This window comes from Oncorhynchus gorbuscha, unplaced genomic scaffold (genome assembly GCF_021184085.1).
Source record: "Oncorhynchus gorbuscha isolate QuinsamMale2020 ecotype Even-year unplaced genomic scaffold, OgorEven_v1.0 Un_scaffold_1187, whole genome shotgun sequence".
Taxonomy (NCBI): domain Eukaryota; kingdom Metazoa; phylum Chordata; class Actinopteri; order Salmoniformes; family Salmonidae; genus Oncorhynchus; species Oncorhynchus gorbuscha.
Genome location: NW_025746043.1, coordinates 171046 through 189099, shown reverse-complemented (window position 1 = coordinate 189099; position 18054 = coordinate 171046). Strand labels below are relative to the sequence as shown.

Sequence of the window (18054 nt, the reverse complement as noted above, 5' to 3'; positions counted from 1 at the left end):
TTCTGCTCAAGGAACTGAAATGTTAGCTTTCTTACATGGCACATATTGCACTTTTACTTTCTTCTCCAACACTTTGTTTTTGCATTATTTAAACCAAATTGAACATGTTTCATTATTTACTTGAGGCTAAATTGATTTTATTGATGTATTGTATTAAGTTAAAATAAGTGTTCATTCAGTATTGCTGTAATTGTCATTATCACAAAAAAAGGTAACTTTTTTTTAACATTAAAAAACCACGGCAGATTAATCGGTATCGGCGTTTTATGGTCCTACAATAATCGGTATCGGTGTTGAAAAATCATAATCGGTCGACCTCCTAATTAGTACACATGTAGAAAACTGATAATCATTACGTTCTGCTTCAAAACAGTAATGTAACATTGAAAGTGTCTCCCTCTCATGCACCTGCATGAACGGAAGTCCGTTGACACCACAGAGTTAGCACCACCTGCAGTGCTGGAGTCCTGAACCAATTAGTGTCATTCAGTTATTGGCCACTAGATGGCGGTGTTCAATATTTACAAACCATAGCACAAAAGTTGAAGACAGGGCACTAATAATTGGCTGATTGCTCCTAACCCATAGGAATCCCCATCCATTTGACTACTTTAAAATGGTGGAAAGTCTCAATGATGATGTCCATGCTAAAACGGGTTACATGGAGGTTGAGTCTTCTGTCCATCTCTATGCTTGATGCAGACACAGGCCGGTCCTGGCTGAAATACCACCCTCCTCCTATGAACTACAATAGTCCTAGTAAGCACAAAAACGTGTAAAATACTTATTTTTCCAAATGTTGAAGTTAGATTCATTTTAGGTTATGAATGAAAGTTGAAAAGTCATATTTTCTGTACGTTGAAATCAGTTAATTGAAAGTTGAAAAGACATCTTGAGTAGGGTACAACACAGTACATTATACTCTACTATACTCAGGGCTGGGCGATATATACACTGCTCAAAAAAATAAAGGGAACACTTAAACAACACAATGTAACTCCAAGTCAATTACACTTCTGTGAAATCAAACTGTCCACTTAGGAAGCAACACTGATTGACAATAAATTTCACATGCTGTTGTGCAAATGGAATAGACAACAGGTGGAAATTATAGGCAATTAGCAAGACACCCCCAATAACGGAGTAGTTCTGCAGGTGGGGACCACAGACCACTTCTCAGTTCCTATGCTTCCTGGCTGATGTTTCGGTCACTTTTGAAAGCTGGCGGTGCTTTCAGTCTAGTGGTAGCATGAGACGGAGTCTACAACCCACACAAGTGGCTCAGGTTGTGCAGCTCATCCAGGATGGCACATCAATGCGAGCTGTGGCAAGAAGGTTTGCTGTGTCTGTCAGCGTAGTGTCCAGAGCATGGAGGCGCTACCAGGAGACAGGGCAGTACATCAGGAGACGTGGAGGAAGCCATAGGAGGGCAACAATCCAGCAGCAGGACCGCTACCTCCGCCTTTGTGCAAGGAGCAACACTGCCAGAGCCCTGCAAAATGACCTCCAGCAGGCCACAAATGTGCATGTGTCTGCTCAAACGGTCAGAAACAGACTCCATGAGGGTGGTATGAGGGCCCGACATCCATAGGTGGGGGTTGTGCTTACAGCCCAACACCGTGCAGGAAGTTTGGCATTTGCCAGAGAACACCAAGATTGGCAAATTCGCCACTGGCGCCCTGTGCTCTTCACAGATGAAAGCAGGTTCACACTGAGCACGTGACAGAGTCTGGAGACGCCGTGGAGAACGTTCTGCTGCCTGCAACATCCTCCAGCATGACCGGTTTGGCGGTGGGTCAGTCATGGTGTGGGGTGGCATTTCTTTGGGGGGCCACATAGCCCTCCATGTGCTCGCCAGAGGTAGCCTGATTGCCATTAGGTACCGAGATGAGATCCTCAGACCTCTTGTGAGACCATATGCTGGTGCGGTTGGCCCTGGGTTCCTCCTAATGCAAGACAATGCTAGACCTCATGTGGCTGGAGTGTCAGCAGTTCCTGCAAGAGGAAGGCATTGATGCTATGGACTGGCCTGCCCGTTCCCCAGACCTGAATCCAATTGAGCACATCTGGGACATCATGTCTCGCTCCATCCACCACAGACTGTCCAGGGAGTTGGCGGATGCTTTAGTCCAGGTCTGGGAGGAGATCCCTCAGGAGACCATCCGCCACCTCATCAGGAGCCTGCCCAGGCGTTGTAGGGAGGTCATACAGGCACGTGGAGGCCACACACACTACTGAGCCTCATTTTGACTTGTTTTAAGGACATTACATCAACATTGGATCGGCCTGTAGTGTGGTTTTCCACTTTAATTTTGAGTGTGACTCCAAATCCAGACCTCCATGGGTTGATATTTGATTTCCATTGATAATTTGTGTGATTTTGTTGTCAGCACATTCAACTAATGCCAAAAACCCACAATAGGTTAGAAAACAATAATACGGCAGCCATCTACTCTGGCGCCATTCTTCTCACTTTTAAATTTAGTAACAACATTCTAACAGTGTTTATTGTTGCCTAATCCTAATTTGAAATGATTCCACTAATTTATATTAGTTCGCATTGCTTTCAATGAGGGTCTTTTATTTTGAGGGGGAACCGCAAATTCCATTATTGTAGCTAATCGTTATTCTGGCTAATTTCACGTAGCTAGGGACAAGCGGGTACCAGGGCTGCTTCCAGGATGGGGACGGAAACGTTGGCCACATTCCGATAGAAATGTATTATGTAGAACAAACATGCCTCTGATTCTAAGGGATCATCTCAGTTCTATTCAGGGCATTTCTATCTGCAACTTTCCACAACGTTTTTGTACTGAACATCCCCAGGAGAACACGACTGAGTTATGTATGAACCTGGAAAGCCTCACAAATGAACGTGTGGTGGACATCGCTCCGTGTGCTTGTAAAATATTTTTTATCACGTTCTTCTCTCACTCGGTTTGACAGAGAAATTACACAAAACCTTTCCCAAACGGGATAATATCTCGAGGATGTGTTATATAATACGTTATTTCGATAATAGACCGTTTAAACGTGCTATTACATACCTGTAGTAATAAAGCGAAACGCACAACAACGTTCTGTCGTTTTCTTTACTCCGAAGAATGGTGGCAGGCAACCCGGAACTTCCTGTTTCCCACTACCATAGTGCAACAGCGACATGTATTGGACTGATGGACTAACTACTGATAAAGCATGTAAAATATAAAGGGAACTTGATTAGCAAGACAAATAAACCTTGGTTCAAGAACTAAAGGTGTGTCTGTTTTAATGTCTAAGTTTTTTTTAAACATTACATATGCATTGTACATGGTCTCTGTGGAAGGCCACAGAGATGCCAGTTGAATAATGTTTACATATCTTGCATTACTCATCTCATATGTATATACTGTATTCTATAATATCTATTGCATCTTAGCTTATGCCGCTCTGACATTGCTTATCCATATATTAACATATATTCTTATTCCATTCCTTTACTTAGATTTGTGTGTATTATGTATTTGTTGTGGAATTGCTAGATATTACTTGCTAGATATTGCTGCACAATCGGAACTAGAAGCACAAACATTACGTTACACGCGCAATAACATCTGTTAACCATGTGTATGTGATCAATAACATTTTATTTGGAAGATGAAGAACCTCATCCACCCGAGCCACGGCCTGTTCCCCTGCTACCATGTAGCAAGCAGAGACGGTACAGGTGCATCAAAGCTGGTACCAAGAGAATGAAACTGCTTCTATCTCCAGCCCATAACACTGTTGAACAGTCATCACTGATTTGATTTAGAGAATATTGGTGACTAGTAAATTGTCTTGTCCCAGTGTGTAGAGGTGTCATGACATGTATTGAGTAGATAAATACAGATTTGTATTTGTTGGAATGTCATGAATTAAACAAAAGCATTACATTTACTGTAAAGTTAACCCCCAAAAACTACAATGACTCAGTAGATCAACAGTACTCTAGCAGGTCTCACAGCTGCTTACACTGACAAAACAAGTTGAGGAATAGAACAGATTTAGCTTGAAGTAGTTTTGTTCTTCAACTTGTCTTATATTCAGCTTCCAGAAAACAGCAAATATGTCACTTGAAACATTGTTTTTTGCAATCATTTTCCAAAAGAGTATTATTTGACCATGTTGTATAATGTACACAAACTTTATTTTTAATTTGTAGATGAATTGGGCAGGTTTCAGTGAATACTGATCAGTAAAGCAAAGGAGAGTTAATATCCCATAAATTCCCTTCTTCCTTCTGCACAGATCTCACAGTGAGAAACAATACGACTAAAATAGTGTGTTACAACTTTCTGATACTGTCACAGTGAGAAACTATAGGATTACAATAGAGTGTTCTACTGATTTCTTGATAATTAAGTGATGGAATGATTTTAATCTTAGATAGTCAGAGAACTGATGAGGAATCTCACATTTATGTATGTTGGTGTGTTTTTAAGTGGCCATGTGTTGAGAGAAACTCTCCAACGGTCAGAGCAGAGTAAGGCTTTTCTCCAGTGTTGACTGATGAACTGTCAGATCCCTTGATATTTTGCAGCTCTTCCCACAGTCAAAGCAGGGATAAAGATTCTACATTGTCTGTATTTTTAGGTGTGTTTTTTAGCTTGATAGAATTGGAAAATCTCCTCACAACGTGGGCAGTGGTGAGACCTCTTCACTCTGTGATCTTCCTGCTGTTGCTCTCTGGATGTAGAGAATGTCTCAACATGGTCTCCAGAACATCATCCAAAGAACCAGTCAGTTGTGTGATGTACATTTCAATCAAAAATATATAAAGCCCTTTTTTACATCTGCAGTTGTCACAAAGTGCTTTACTTACAGACACCCTAACCTAACGTATCAGGTGTAAAATAAATGCCTCAATGAGGTTGACAGAAACCAGAAGCTTCTAGGTTTCAGGCTTTGGCTTCCTCTCTTCCCTTCTTCCTGAAAAATGGATGCTCCCGGTGTTTGTCGACTGGGCTGAGGGTGAGGAACCAAGACTAAAAACCCCAAAGGGAAAGCAATACAGAAGCAGAGGGACTAGTAAAAACTCCTTAGAAGGAACCTAGGAAAACCCCAGAGAAGAACCAGGCTCCGAGCAGTGGCGGCTCCTCTTCTGGCTGTACTAAGTGACAAATGACTTGATATATAGTGCCTTCGGAAAGTATTCAGACCCCTTGACTTTTTTCCACATATTGTAACGTTACAGCCTTATTCTAAATAGATGAAATAGTCCCCCCCCTCATCAATCTACACACAATACCCCAGAATGTCAAATAAATTAAATAGAAATTGCAATTTTATATTTTTTAAACCCCGGAAATATCACATTTTCCGACCCTTTACTCAGTACTTTGTTTAAAGCACCTTTGGCAGCGATTACAGCATTGAGTTCTCCAGGGTTTGACCGACAAGCTTGGCGCACATGTATTTGGGGAGTTTTTCTCCCATTCTTCTCTGCAGATCCTCTCAAGCTCTGTCAGGTTGAAAGGGGAGCGTTGCTTACACAGCTATTTTCAGGTCTCTCCAGAGATATTTGATCGGGTTCAAGTCCGGGCTATGGCTGGGCCACTCCAAGGACACGCAAAACTTGTCCTGGGAAACTACTCCTGCTGTGTCAAATCCTGTGTAAGAACTCAACATTACATTGTATTTAGTTTTCAAACATTACATGTGCTTGAACGTTTCTTATTCCTCATCTGGAATGGCACTTGTATTATATTTGTTTCCGTAAAACTCAACCAAGTTAACTCAGATCGGTAGCTTTATTTTGGGGGCTAGTGCTAGCAACAGCGTTGATTGTAGATATATTTTGAACAGTGCACCTTAATGTTTAAGTAATTTAAAAAAAATTGAGCAGAGAAGTTGACAGAACACATTCTCATTACAGCAACAACCTGAGAATAGTTACAGGGGGAGAGGAGGGGGATGAATGGAGCCTGGAAGCTGGGGATGATTAGATGGCCATGATCAGAATGAGAATTTAGCCAGCACCCGGGATTAGCACCCCTACTCTTACGTATAAAAAAATTAAGAGAGAGGTAACAAATGTTCCTCTCCGGTTCCATTCCCTAATAGTAAGTGAGTCATTTATTTGATTTGTGGTGGTAATGCTGTCCCTGGGCTTTGGTACCATATAAAACACTTCAAAATGACAATACTTTTTTCATTTTATTTAACCTGTTATTTAATAAGAAACATATGTAAGTCCTTTATAATGCAAAAGATCTATGTGTGTGTATTGTAAGCAAGTACATTGGCTAGCAAATTTGGCTGTGTCCCCATGGTGATGTGTAAAGTGTAGTGACATGTTTTGAGTAGATAGATGTAAATGACTTTGAATTCCATGAATTAAACAGAAACATAGTATTTTATGTATAGATAACCAGAAAAACAAAGGTTGACCAGCACAAATTCATGTAGAATGTTTATTTTTCATTAGCAGATCAATTAAGTTCGTTACAGTTATCCAAATGTATTAATGATCAATGACTAAAATAATGAATCTTGTTTTACAAAGACAATTTAATAAACACGTAGTCATTTCATAGCCTGTGTATCATTAAACAAAAGTTGTTGTGTAGTAAAAAAGAACTGACACTCATCTCTATCTGATACATGTGTCTACTAGCTCATTTTCACAGAGAACTGCAGAGGGACAACTTGGTGTCAGAGCAAAAATGTACTATATGTAAAAAAATCAAAAGAACATTGCACACTATTTAGTATTTACGGTATGTTGGTGTTACATTGTCTATAACTATAATACGATTTGTGGGATGTATAGTATACGAATTAGATATCCAGTATGATATTTCGTATTCCAATTTGTTATTTGCTAACATTAACATGGTAAGTAGTTGCATGCTAGGCTAACATGTTAAGCAGACTTGATATACAAAAGTATGAGGACACCCCTTCAAAATAGTGGATTTGTATATTTCCGCCCCACACCTTTGCTGACAGGGTATAAAAATCGGAGCACACAGCCATGCATTGGCAGTAGAATGGCTTAATAGAAGAGCTTGTGACTTTCCAACGTGGCACCGTCAGTTCATAGTATCTGCCATGCTTGAGCACCCCCTGTTCAACTGTAAGTGCGGTCACTGTGAAATGGAAATGTCCTAGAGACGGCTCAGCATTAGTGGTAAAGCCACACAAGCTCAAAACACAGGACCGCTGAGTGCTGAAGCAAAAATGGTCTGTTCTCGGTTGCATGCTCCACAATCAAGTTCCGCTGCTGCTGGAAGCAACGTCCAACGAGAACTGTTCGTCGGAAGCTACCAGAAAATGGGTTTCATGGCCGAGCAGCAGCACACATGCCTAAGATCACCATGTGTGCCAAGCGTTGGCTGGGTGGTGTAAAGCTCACAGTCATTGGACTGGAAGCAGTAGAAACATGTTCTCTGGAGTGAATTGTAAGCTCACAGTCATTGGACTGAAGCAGTAGAAACATGTTCTCTGGAGTGGTGTAAAGCTCCCAGTCATTGGACTGAAGCAGTAGAAACATGTTCTCTGGAGTGATGAATCACGCTTCATCATCTAGCAGTCTGACGGATGAATCTGGGTTTGGTGGATGCCAGGAGAACGCTACCTGCCCCAATGCATAGTGCCAACTGTAAAGTTTGGTGGAGGACAACTAATGGTCTGGGGCCGTTTTTCATGGTTCGGATTAGTCCCCTTAGTTCCAGTGAAGGGAAATCTTAACGCTACAGCATACAATGACATTATAGATGATTCTGTGCTGACAACTTTGCGGCAACAGTTTGGGGAAGGCCCTTTCCTGTTGCAGCGTGACAATGCCCCCGAGCACAAATAAGACGTCCATACACAGATGGTTTGTAGAGATCAGTGTGGAAGAACTTGACTGGCCTGTACAGAGCCCTGACCTTAACCCCATCGAACACCTTTGGGTTGAATTGAAACGTTGACTGCGAGCCAGACCTAATCGCCCAACATCAGTGCCCGAACTCACTAATGCTCTTGTGGCTAAATGGAAAAAGTCCCCACAGCAATGTTCCAACATCTGGTGGGAAGCCTTCCCAGAAGAGTGACGGCCGTTATTGCAGCAAAAGGGGAACCAAGTCCATATTAATGCCCATGATTTTGAAATTAGATGTTTGACGAGCAGGTGCCCACATACACTACCGCTCAAAAGTTCGGGGCCAATAAGAAATGTCCTTGTTTTTTTTAAAGAAAAGCCATTTGTTTGTCCATTAAAATAACATCAAATTGATTGGAAATACAGTGAGGTCTCAAATTCAACAGTGAAGAGGTGACTCCGGGATGCTGGCCATCTAGTCAGAGTTCCTCGGTCAGTGTCTGTGTTCTTTTGCCCATCTTAATCTTTTTTTTTTATTGGCCAGTCTGAGACTGCCTAGAAGGCCAGCATCCCGGGAGTCGCCTCGTCACTGTTGACGTTGAGACTGGTGTTTTGCGGGTACTAATTTAATGAAGCTACCAGTTGAGGACTTTCTCAAACTAGACATTAATGTACTTGCTCAGTTGTGCACTGGGGCCTCCCACTCCTCTTGATATTCTGGTTAGGGCCAGATTGCTCTGATCTGTGAAGGGAGTAGTACACAACATCGTACGAGATTTTCAGTTTCTTGGCAATTTCTCCCATGGAATAGCCTTCATTTCTCAGAACAAGAATAGACTGACGAGTTTCAGAAGAAAGTTCTTTGTTTCTAGACATTTTGAGCCTGTAATCAAACCCACAAATGCTGATGCTCCCGATACTCAACTAGTCTAGTTTTATTGCTTCTTTAATCGGGCACAACTGTTTTCAGCTGTACTAACATAATTGCAAAAAGGGTTTGCTATTGTTCAATTAGCCTTTTTAAATGATAAACTTGGATTAGCTAACAACGTGCCATTGGAACACAGGAGTGATGGCTGCTGATGATGGGCCTCTGTACACCTATGTAGATTTTCCATTTGAAAAATCAGCTGTTTCCAGCTACAATAGTAATTTACAACATGAACAATGTCTACACTGTATTTCTGATCAATTTGATGTTATTTTAAATGGACAAAAACAATAGATTTTCTTTAAAAAACAAGGACATTTCTAAGTGACCCCAAACTTTTGAATGGTAGTACTTTTGGTCATGTAGTGTAGTTGCAAAGTTGCTTATTAGCTAAAATGCTAAAGTTGTACGTGATGAGATTTGAACATGCAACCGTTGGGTTGCTAGACTTTCATGTATATGCTGATCCATCCATCCACCCGACCAACCACCATCCTATTGTTTTTTCCTTAAAACCTGTTAATCCTACCCCCTACTTTTTCGAACATTCTGTTAAAAATCGCTCAACATTTCAGCGTCCTGCTACTCATGCCAGGAATATAGTATATGCATATGATTAGTATGTGTGGATAGAAAACACTGACGTTTCTAAAAATGGTTAAATCACGGCTGTGACTGTAACAGAGCCTGCGTTTCATCGAAAAGCGGAAGAAAAACTGATCACTGAAAACTGGAAAAAGTATCAATGCGCCACTTGCATGTATTGTTGAATGGAAACCAAATTACCTGGAGCCGAGATTGCAATTCCTACAGCTTCCACACGATGTCACCAGTCTTGTCAATTGCCTAGGCTTTGTTTCTTGGTCAAACAAACAAGAGACGGCCCATTTCCTCTGGTCTCCGACAGGATGTTTTGGAGTAGAAATTTCTGAACATGATTTGAAGACGTGGAGCTATTGAATGTACATCGCCCCGTGATCATTTTGATAGATTATTAAAGTTTACTAATACCTAAAGTGTCATTACAAAAGTATTTCGAAGTATTTTGTGAAAGTTTATCGTAGACTTTTTTAATTTTTAAAAATGACGTTGCGTTATAAAACGCTGTTTTTTCCTTGATCACACACTCTTCATAGATCGATATCTAGGCTATATATGGACCGATTTAATCGAAAAAAAGACCCAATAGTGATGTTTATGGGACATCTAGGAGTGCCAACAAAGAAGATCGTCAAAGGTAATGAATGTTTTATATTTTATTTCTGTGTTTTGTGTAGCGCCGACTATGCTAATTATTTTGTTTACGTCCCCTGCAGGTCTTTTGGGGTGTTGCATGCTATCAGATAATAGCTTCTCATGCTTTCGCCGAAAAGCATTTTAAAAATCTGACTTGTTGGCTGGATTCACAACGAGTGTAGCTTTAAATCAGTACCCTGCATGTGTGTTTTAATGAACATTTGAGTTTTAACGAGTGCTATTAGCATTTAGCGTAGTGCATTTGCATTTCCGGATGTCTAGATGGGATGCATGCGTCCCGGGTCGACCCAAGAGGTTTTAAAGGGACATTTTAAAATGTTTCAACTTCCTATTCATCATCCTCAGCACCACCCCAACAACAACACATGTGAAAATGGCGCATTTCTATGTTTTGAAGTTTTAAAAAAAGATGGAAGATGACGCTCCCTTTCCTCTGCACAGTTCTCTCACAGTGAGAAACGTGTTCTAAGCTTTCTTCATTTGATCCAATTCAACATCGCCAATTATTTTATGGGATGAGGATTAATTGATAGTGACTTTAATCTTAGTTGGTCTGAGAGAAGTGATGAGGCTTCTCTCCTTTATGTATACATTGATGTGTTTTTAAGGTAGCCAATCGGGAAAAACTCTTCCCACAGTCAGAGCAGTAGTAAGGCTTCTCTCCTGTGTGTGTTCTCTGATGAGATTTTAGCTCAGTTGATGTTGTGAAGCATTTTCCACAGTCAGAACAGGAATAAGGCTTCTCTCCTTTATGTATACGTTGGTGTATTTTTAAGTTGCCCTGTTGGGAGAAACTCTTCCCACAGTCAGAGCAGGAGTAAGGCTTATCTCCTGTATGTATTCGCTGGTGACATTTTAATATATCCAATCGGGTGAAACTCTTTCCACAGTCAGAGCAGGAGTAAGGCTTCTCTCCTGTGTGTATTCGCTGGTGACATTTTAAGTGGACCTGTTGAGAGAAACCTTTCCCACAGTCAGAGCAGCAGTAAGGCTTCTCTCCTGTGTGTGTTCTCTGATGAACTCTTAACTCAGCTGATGTTGTGAAGAATTTTCCGCAGTCAGAGCAGAAGTAATGCTTCTCTCCTGTGTGTATATGTTGGTGGGTTTGTAAGTGGCTCTGTTGAGAGAAACTCGCCCCACAGTCAGAGCAGAAGTAAGGCTTCTCCCCGGTGTGTATTTTTAGGTGTGTTTTTAAGTTGCTTGATACCGAGAAACTCTTCCCACAGTCAGAGCATGAGTAAGGCTTCTCTCCTGTGTGTATACGTTGGTGTGTTTTTAAGCTGCTCTGTTGAGAGAAACTCTCCCCACAGTCAGAGCAGGAGTAAGGTTTTTCTCCAGTGTGGACTCGCAGATGAACTGTCAGAGCCTGTGATGTTGTGAAACTCTTCCCACAGTCAGTGCAGGAATACAGATTATCTCCTGTGTGTATTTTTAGGTGTATTTCTAGTTTTGATAGAATTGGGAAAATCTCCTCACAATGTGGGCAGTGGTGAGACCTCTTAGCTCTGTGATCTTCCTGCTGTTGCTCTCTGGATGTAGAGAATGTCTCAACATGGTCTCCTGTGTGAACAACATCAGAAGAACCAGTCAGTTGGTGTGATATACATATGACTTCATAACAGTAGGCTGTACAATACAGGGAATAAAGCTATTAGGGCTGTCCCGACAAAAAAATGATTCCCGTTCGACCGAGAGTCTTGTTTTCTTTCAACCAAATGTTTTCATTTTAAAAACGTGTATTTTTTCCATATATATGTGCTGGAAAAAAATCACCTATATGGAGGCTACAGAGCTTGTCTGATGCTTTAAGCAACTTAAAAATGCAACTTAAAAAATGAAGACACACAAAATACTCAAGAGGGAGCCAGAGATCAATATAGTGTAACCAGAATAAAATACATCTGTTCTGGACTCTCCTCCTCCCGCTGCTGCGTTATGATTTTCATTTCATTTATAATAAAGTATTTACATCTCAAATCAATGTCATGTGGTTAATCAAAATTATATCTAAATTAAAATGAATCTAAAAGTAACTTCCATTGCCAATATGTAAAAATAGCCTACATAAAGCCAACAAATAAAAACATTGCAACCTGCAGGTAGAAAATACCCTGATGAAAATAGATATCCTATAAATCAAATTGGCTGCACATGGCCTGTCTGCAAGAAACTTGAAACATAATATCAACTATTAATTTGGTCTGGCCTGTGCTAGCAAACTTGCAACCTTGTATAAAATATTTTGGGCCCTTACAGAGTTTCTCATGCCAGCGAGCTCCAGACAGACAGAGCTGTAGGCTATTTTGCGCAAGGGATAAGAAGTAATCTGGTAGGCCTATTTTATGACATTTCCACTGGATCAGAGAATTACATTTTTTCCCCTGTCATGCTGAGTGGTTATCAAAAGGGAGAGAGATGGAAATACTTTTTAAATAGGCTACATTGAGGAACTATTGTCATTCTCAATGGATATAGAAACATACTTTGTTTACTTGCTGTTTCAGGTGAAGACATTTTTTATTTGAGAAACTCCACAGTGACGGTGAGTGAAGACAATCAGGAATAGTTTCAGATCCCCAAATGGGCACATTTATAGGCCTACATTTGCATAGAGGCCAGCTAGCCTATAGGCCTACTTCTATGTGTAATCAGGTCAGGTAGCCTATAGGCCTACTTTTATGTGTAATCAGGCCAGGTAGACTATAGGCCTACTTCTATGTGTAATCAGGGCCAGGTAGCCTATAGGCCTACTTCTATGTGTAATCAGGCCAGGTAGCCTATAGGCCTACTTCTATGTGTAATCAGGCCAGCTAGCCTATAGGCCTACTTCAATGTGTAATCAGGTCAGCCTATATAATCAGACTATATAATGTGTAATCAGGCCAGCCTATATGCCTACTTCTGTGTAATCAGGCCAGGTAGACTATAGGCCTACTTCTATGTGTAATCAGGCCAGCTAGACTATAGGCCTACTTCTATGTGTAATCAGGCAGGCTAGCCTATAGGCATAATCAGGTGTGTGTCCTTACTCAACATTGACAGGAGCACTCTTAACAAAAGACAAAAAATAAATTGTAAACTCGCAAATGGAAGGAAATACACCAAAACCTTTCTCACAAGTGTAGCCTAGGTTGTACGCTCTGCAAACAATGTGTACACTCCTACAATGACAATGGTAAGACTGTAATAATAATATATTGAATGTATATACTGGTGATAGTGGTGTGCCATCCCCTCCAATGGGCAACAGAGGCAAATGGACTAGTCCACCCAGACAGGCAGTGGACTAAAGTCTACCCAGACAGGCAATGGACTAGTCCACCCAGACAGGCAAAGGGACTAGTCCACCCAGACAGGCAAAGGGACTAGTCCACCCAGACAGGCAAAGGGACTAGTCCACCCAGACAGGCAAAGGGACTAGTCCACCCAGACAGGCAAAGGGACTAGTCCACCCAGACAGGCAAAGGGACTAGTCCACCCAGACAGGCAAAGGGACTAGTCCACCCAGACAGGCAAAGGGACTAGTCCACCCAGACAGGCAAATGGACTAGTCCACCCAGACAGGCAAATGGACTAGTCCACCCAGACAGGCAAATGGACTAGTCCACCCAGACAGGCAAATGGACTAGTCCACCCAGACAGGCAAATGGACTAGTCCACCCAGACAGGCAAATGGACTAGTCCACCCAGACAGGCAAATGGACTAGTCCACCCAGACAGGCGTGAATCAGACAGATGGCTTGTGTGCATTTTTTATATATTCAGTACCAGCCAACAGTTTGGACACACCTACTCATTCAAGGGTTTTCTTTACTTTGACTATTTTCTACATTGTAGAATAATAGTGAAGACATCAAAACTATGAAATAACACACATGGAATCATGTAGTAACCAAAAAAGTGTTAAACAAATCAAAGATAATTTTATATTTGAGATTCTTCAAAGTTGACACCCTTTGCCTTGATGACAGCGCTGCACACTCTTGGCATTCTCTCAACCCACTTCATGAGGTAGTCACCTGGAATGCATTTCAATTAACAGGTGTGCCTTGTTAAAAGTTAATTTGTGGAATTTCTTATCTTCTTAATGCGTTTGAGCCTAGTATACAGAAGTATACAAAAGAGCCCTATTTGGTAAAAGACCAAATCCATATTATGACAATAACTGCTCAAATAAGCAAAGAGAAACGACAGTCCATCGTTACCTTAATACACGGTCAGTCAATCCGGAAGATGTCAAGAACTTTGAAAGATTCTTCAAGTGCATTCGCAAAAAACATCAAGTGCTATGATGAAACTGGCTTTCATGAGGACCGCCACAGGAAAGGAAGACCCAGACTCTGCTGCAGAGGATAAGTTCATTAGAGTTTACCAGCCTCAAAAATTGCAGCCCAAATAACTGCTTCACAGAGTTCAAGTAACAGACATCCCAACATCAACTGAGATTTTTTATTTCAACCACCGTATCTTTGTGAGGAGCAGACTAGGTCCTCCTTCCCACCGTGAAGCATGGAGGAGCAGACTAGGTCCTCCTTCCCACCGTGAAGCATGGAGGGAGACTAGGACCGTGAAGCATGGAGGAGCAGGACTGATGGGTGGGGTGCTCTGCTGGTGACACTGTCAGTGATTTATTTAGAATTCAAGGCACACTTAACCATCATGACTACCACAGCATTCTGCAGCAATACGCCACCCCAACTGGTTTGCGCTTAGTGGGGCTATTATTTGTTTTTCAACAGGACAATGACCCAACACACCTCCAGGCTGTGTAAGGGCTATTTGACCAAGAAGGAAAGTGATGGAGTGCTGCATCAGATGACCCCCACTACCCAATTGAGATGGTTTAGAATGAGTTGGACCGCAGAGTGAAGGAAAAGCAGCTAACAAGTGCTCAGCATATGTGGGAACCCCTTCAAGACTGTTGGAAAAGCATTCCTCATGAAGTTGGTTGAGTGAATGCCAAGAGTGTGCAAAGCTGTCATCAAGGCAAAGGGTGGCTACTTTGAACAATCTAAAATAACACTTTTTTGGTTACTACATGATTCTATGTGTTATTTCGTAGTTTTGATGTCATCAGTATCATTCTACAATGTAGAAAATAGTAAAAAATAAAGAATGGGTGTGTCCAAACTTTTGGCTGGTACTGTATATTTGCTTGACTAAAAAAAAATATTGGTCAACTAACAGCCTATTGACCAACAATTGACCAGTCGACTAAATGGGGTCTATGGCCCTAAAAGCTGTTCCACAGTTGAGGGCAGAAAGGAGTGAATATTATGAGTCATATAATCCTCCACTCACTATTACAAGGGTTAGTAACTACACAGACTCATTTCGTATAACTTTAAAACGCTGACAGTTTGTCTACTTCACTTCTTTAGTCTCCTCTCTGATCACTTCAGATAACCCAGTTGTTCAGGGACATGTTGTCAGAATTACAGAATTCAACCTATCAATAGACTGGGTCATAACTTATGGAGGTCTAACTTCTGAAGATATAGTTAGAACCTGTTCTTACCGTGATAAACAGATTTCCCAATCTTCTCCTCCTCTTCTTCATCTTTAATGTTGACATTCAGCTCCAGTGTTTGACTGCAGTCTTCCAGCTTCACTGATGCCATCTCTGGATCCTGCAGTGCAAACTGGGCTCCACTGTCACAATCAGGACCCAGTGACTGTAGGTTTGGACTCAGTGTGGAAGGAGAGAGGCAGGCTGGTTTGTCCTCAATGTTGATGTTACTGGCCTCAGACTTAATCTGAGTCGGTCTGTAGTAATAAAGAGAAAAGTACAAAGTATGAGTCTTGAAAGTTCTGACACAATCTTTATTCTCAAACTATAACTATTTGATCAGGTAGCTAAGAGCTGACAACAAAACATTCAATTCATCCTTACATTAGACACAAAGTTCACACTATAAAGGGTTCACTACGTAAATGAACTTAGCGTCTTCTAAACTAGATTTCCTAAACAGTGCATTCAGATAATATTCAGAACTCGACATTTTACACATTTTGTTACGTTACAGCCTTATTCTAAAATGTATTAAATAGTTTTTTCCCCTCATCAATCTACAGACAATACACCCCATAATGACAAAGCGAAAACAGGTTTTAAGAATATTTTGCAAATGTATTAAAAATGTAAAACAGAAATATCATATTTATATAAGTATTCAGACCCATTTACTCAGTACTTTGTTGAAGCACCTTTGGCAGCGATTACAGCCTTAAGTCTTTTTGGGTTTGACATTATAATCTGTATTTGGGGAGTTTCTTTCATTCTTCTCTGCAGATCCTATCAAGCTCTGTCAGGATGGATGGGGAGCGTCGCTGCACAGTCATTTTCAGGTCTCTCCAGAGATGTTCAATCTGGATCAAGTCCGGGCTCTGGCTGGGCCACTCAAGGACATTCAGAGAGTTGTCCCAAAGCCACTCCTGCATTGTCTTGGCTGTGTACTTAGGGTCGTTGTCCTGTTGGAAGGTGAACCTTCACCCCAGTCTGAGGTCCTTAGCAGGTTTTCATCAAGGATCTCCCTGCTCCATTCATCTTTCCCTCGATCCTGACTTGTCTCTCAGTCCCTGCCGCTGAAAAACATCCACACAACATGACGCTGCCACCACCATGACTCACTGTAGGGATGGTGCCACGTTTCCTCCAGATGTGACACTTGGCATTCAGCCCAAAGAGATTAATCTTGGTTTCATCAGACCAGAGAATCTTGTTTGTCATGGTCAGAGTCCTTGCCTTTTGGCAAACTCCAACCGGGCTGTCATGTGCCTTTACTAAGGAGTTGCTTCCATCTGGCCACTCTACAATAAAGGACTGACTGGTGGAGTGCTGCATAGATGGTTGTCCTTCTGGAAAGTTCTCCCATTTCCACAGAGGAAGTCTGGAGTTCTGTCAGAGTGACCATTGGGTTCTTGGTCACCTCCCTGACCAAGGACCTACTCCCCTATTGCCCAGTTTGGCAGGGCGGCCAGCTCTAGGAAGAGTCAATCCTGTCTCAGAGCTCTACGGACAATTCCTTTGACCTCATGACTTGGTTTTTGCTCTGACATGCACTGTCAAATGTGGGACCTTATATTGCCAGGTGTGTGCCTTTCCAAATCATGTCCGATCAATTGAATTTACTACAGGTGGACAACAATCAAGTTGTAGAAACATCAAGGATGATCAATGGAAACAGGATGCACCTGAGCTCAATTCTGAGTCTCATAGCAAAGGGTCTGAATAAATATGGAAATAAAGCATTGCGGTTTTGAATTTTTTTGTAAATTTGCAAAAAATTCTAAAAATCTGTTTTTGCTTTGTCATTATGTGTGTAGATTGATGAGGAAAAACATTTCATTTAATCAATTTTAGTATAAGGGTAAATACAAAATGTGGAAAAGGGGTCTGAAAACCTTCAGAATGCACTGTAAGCAACTTGTTCTCATTCTGAGAAATAAGGTTTTGGCCACTTGATTTAACATCTGAACAAAGCGGACAGGCTAACAAGCTTTTCAAACAGTTGGAGACAGAAATAAGGGTGTGTTCATAACAATTCATAACAATTAAACTGTTCAACCTTGTTAGCAAATAGATCCAATTTGACTAAATGTAACGGATGTGAAACGGCTAGTTAGCGTTTTAATCGTTGACGTCACTTGCTCTGAGACCTTGAAGTCGTAGTTTCCCCCGGAGTATGGGCGAGGGACGGTCTAAAGTTACACTGTTACATAAACTTGAAACATAAAGATTAGCAGGTTAATCACCAGCACCTGGGCTTGAGAGAAGTGATTATTGCAACAACAAAAAATAGCAGGTTAAACTATTTTGATAAAATAATACAATGATTAGTGGGTGTTAGACTTCATTAGATTATTGACTGTTAGAAATGCAGTGTATTCAACCTTTAATTGTACAAGGATCATTTAGAGAAGAAAATATGTATTAATATGTTGTGAATTGCCAATAAATAAATTTAAACATTTAAAAACTCAAGATACACGTTATACTGTACTATACTCTGTATTGTTGTACTCTACTAAACTTTAC

The 18054-nt window shown here is 41.1% G+C and overlaps 1 protein-coding gene across 1 annotated transcript in view; it reads right to left on the bottom strand.

Annotated features, from left to right (window-relative positions):
• Positions 1-10150: 10150 nt before the first annotated feature.
• Positions 10151-18054, bottom strand: part of LOC124021733 (zinc finger protein 585A-like) — a 42868-nt gene continuing 34964 nt past the window's right edge. The window contains exons 7-8 of the mRNA XM_046336864.1: positions 15535-15782; positions 10151-11576 (exon numbers count right to left, since the gene is read on the bottom strand). Coding sequence (XP_046192820.1) covers positions 10561-11576; positions 15535-15782 — 1264 coding nt within the window. The 3' untranslated portion in view covers positions 10151-10560. The remainder of the gene's footprint in view (positions 11577-15534; positions 15783-18054) is intronic.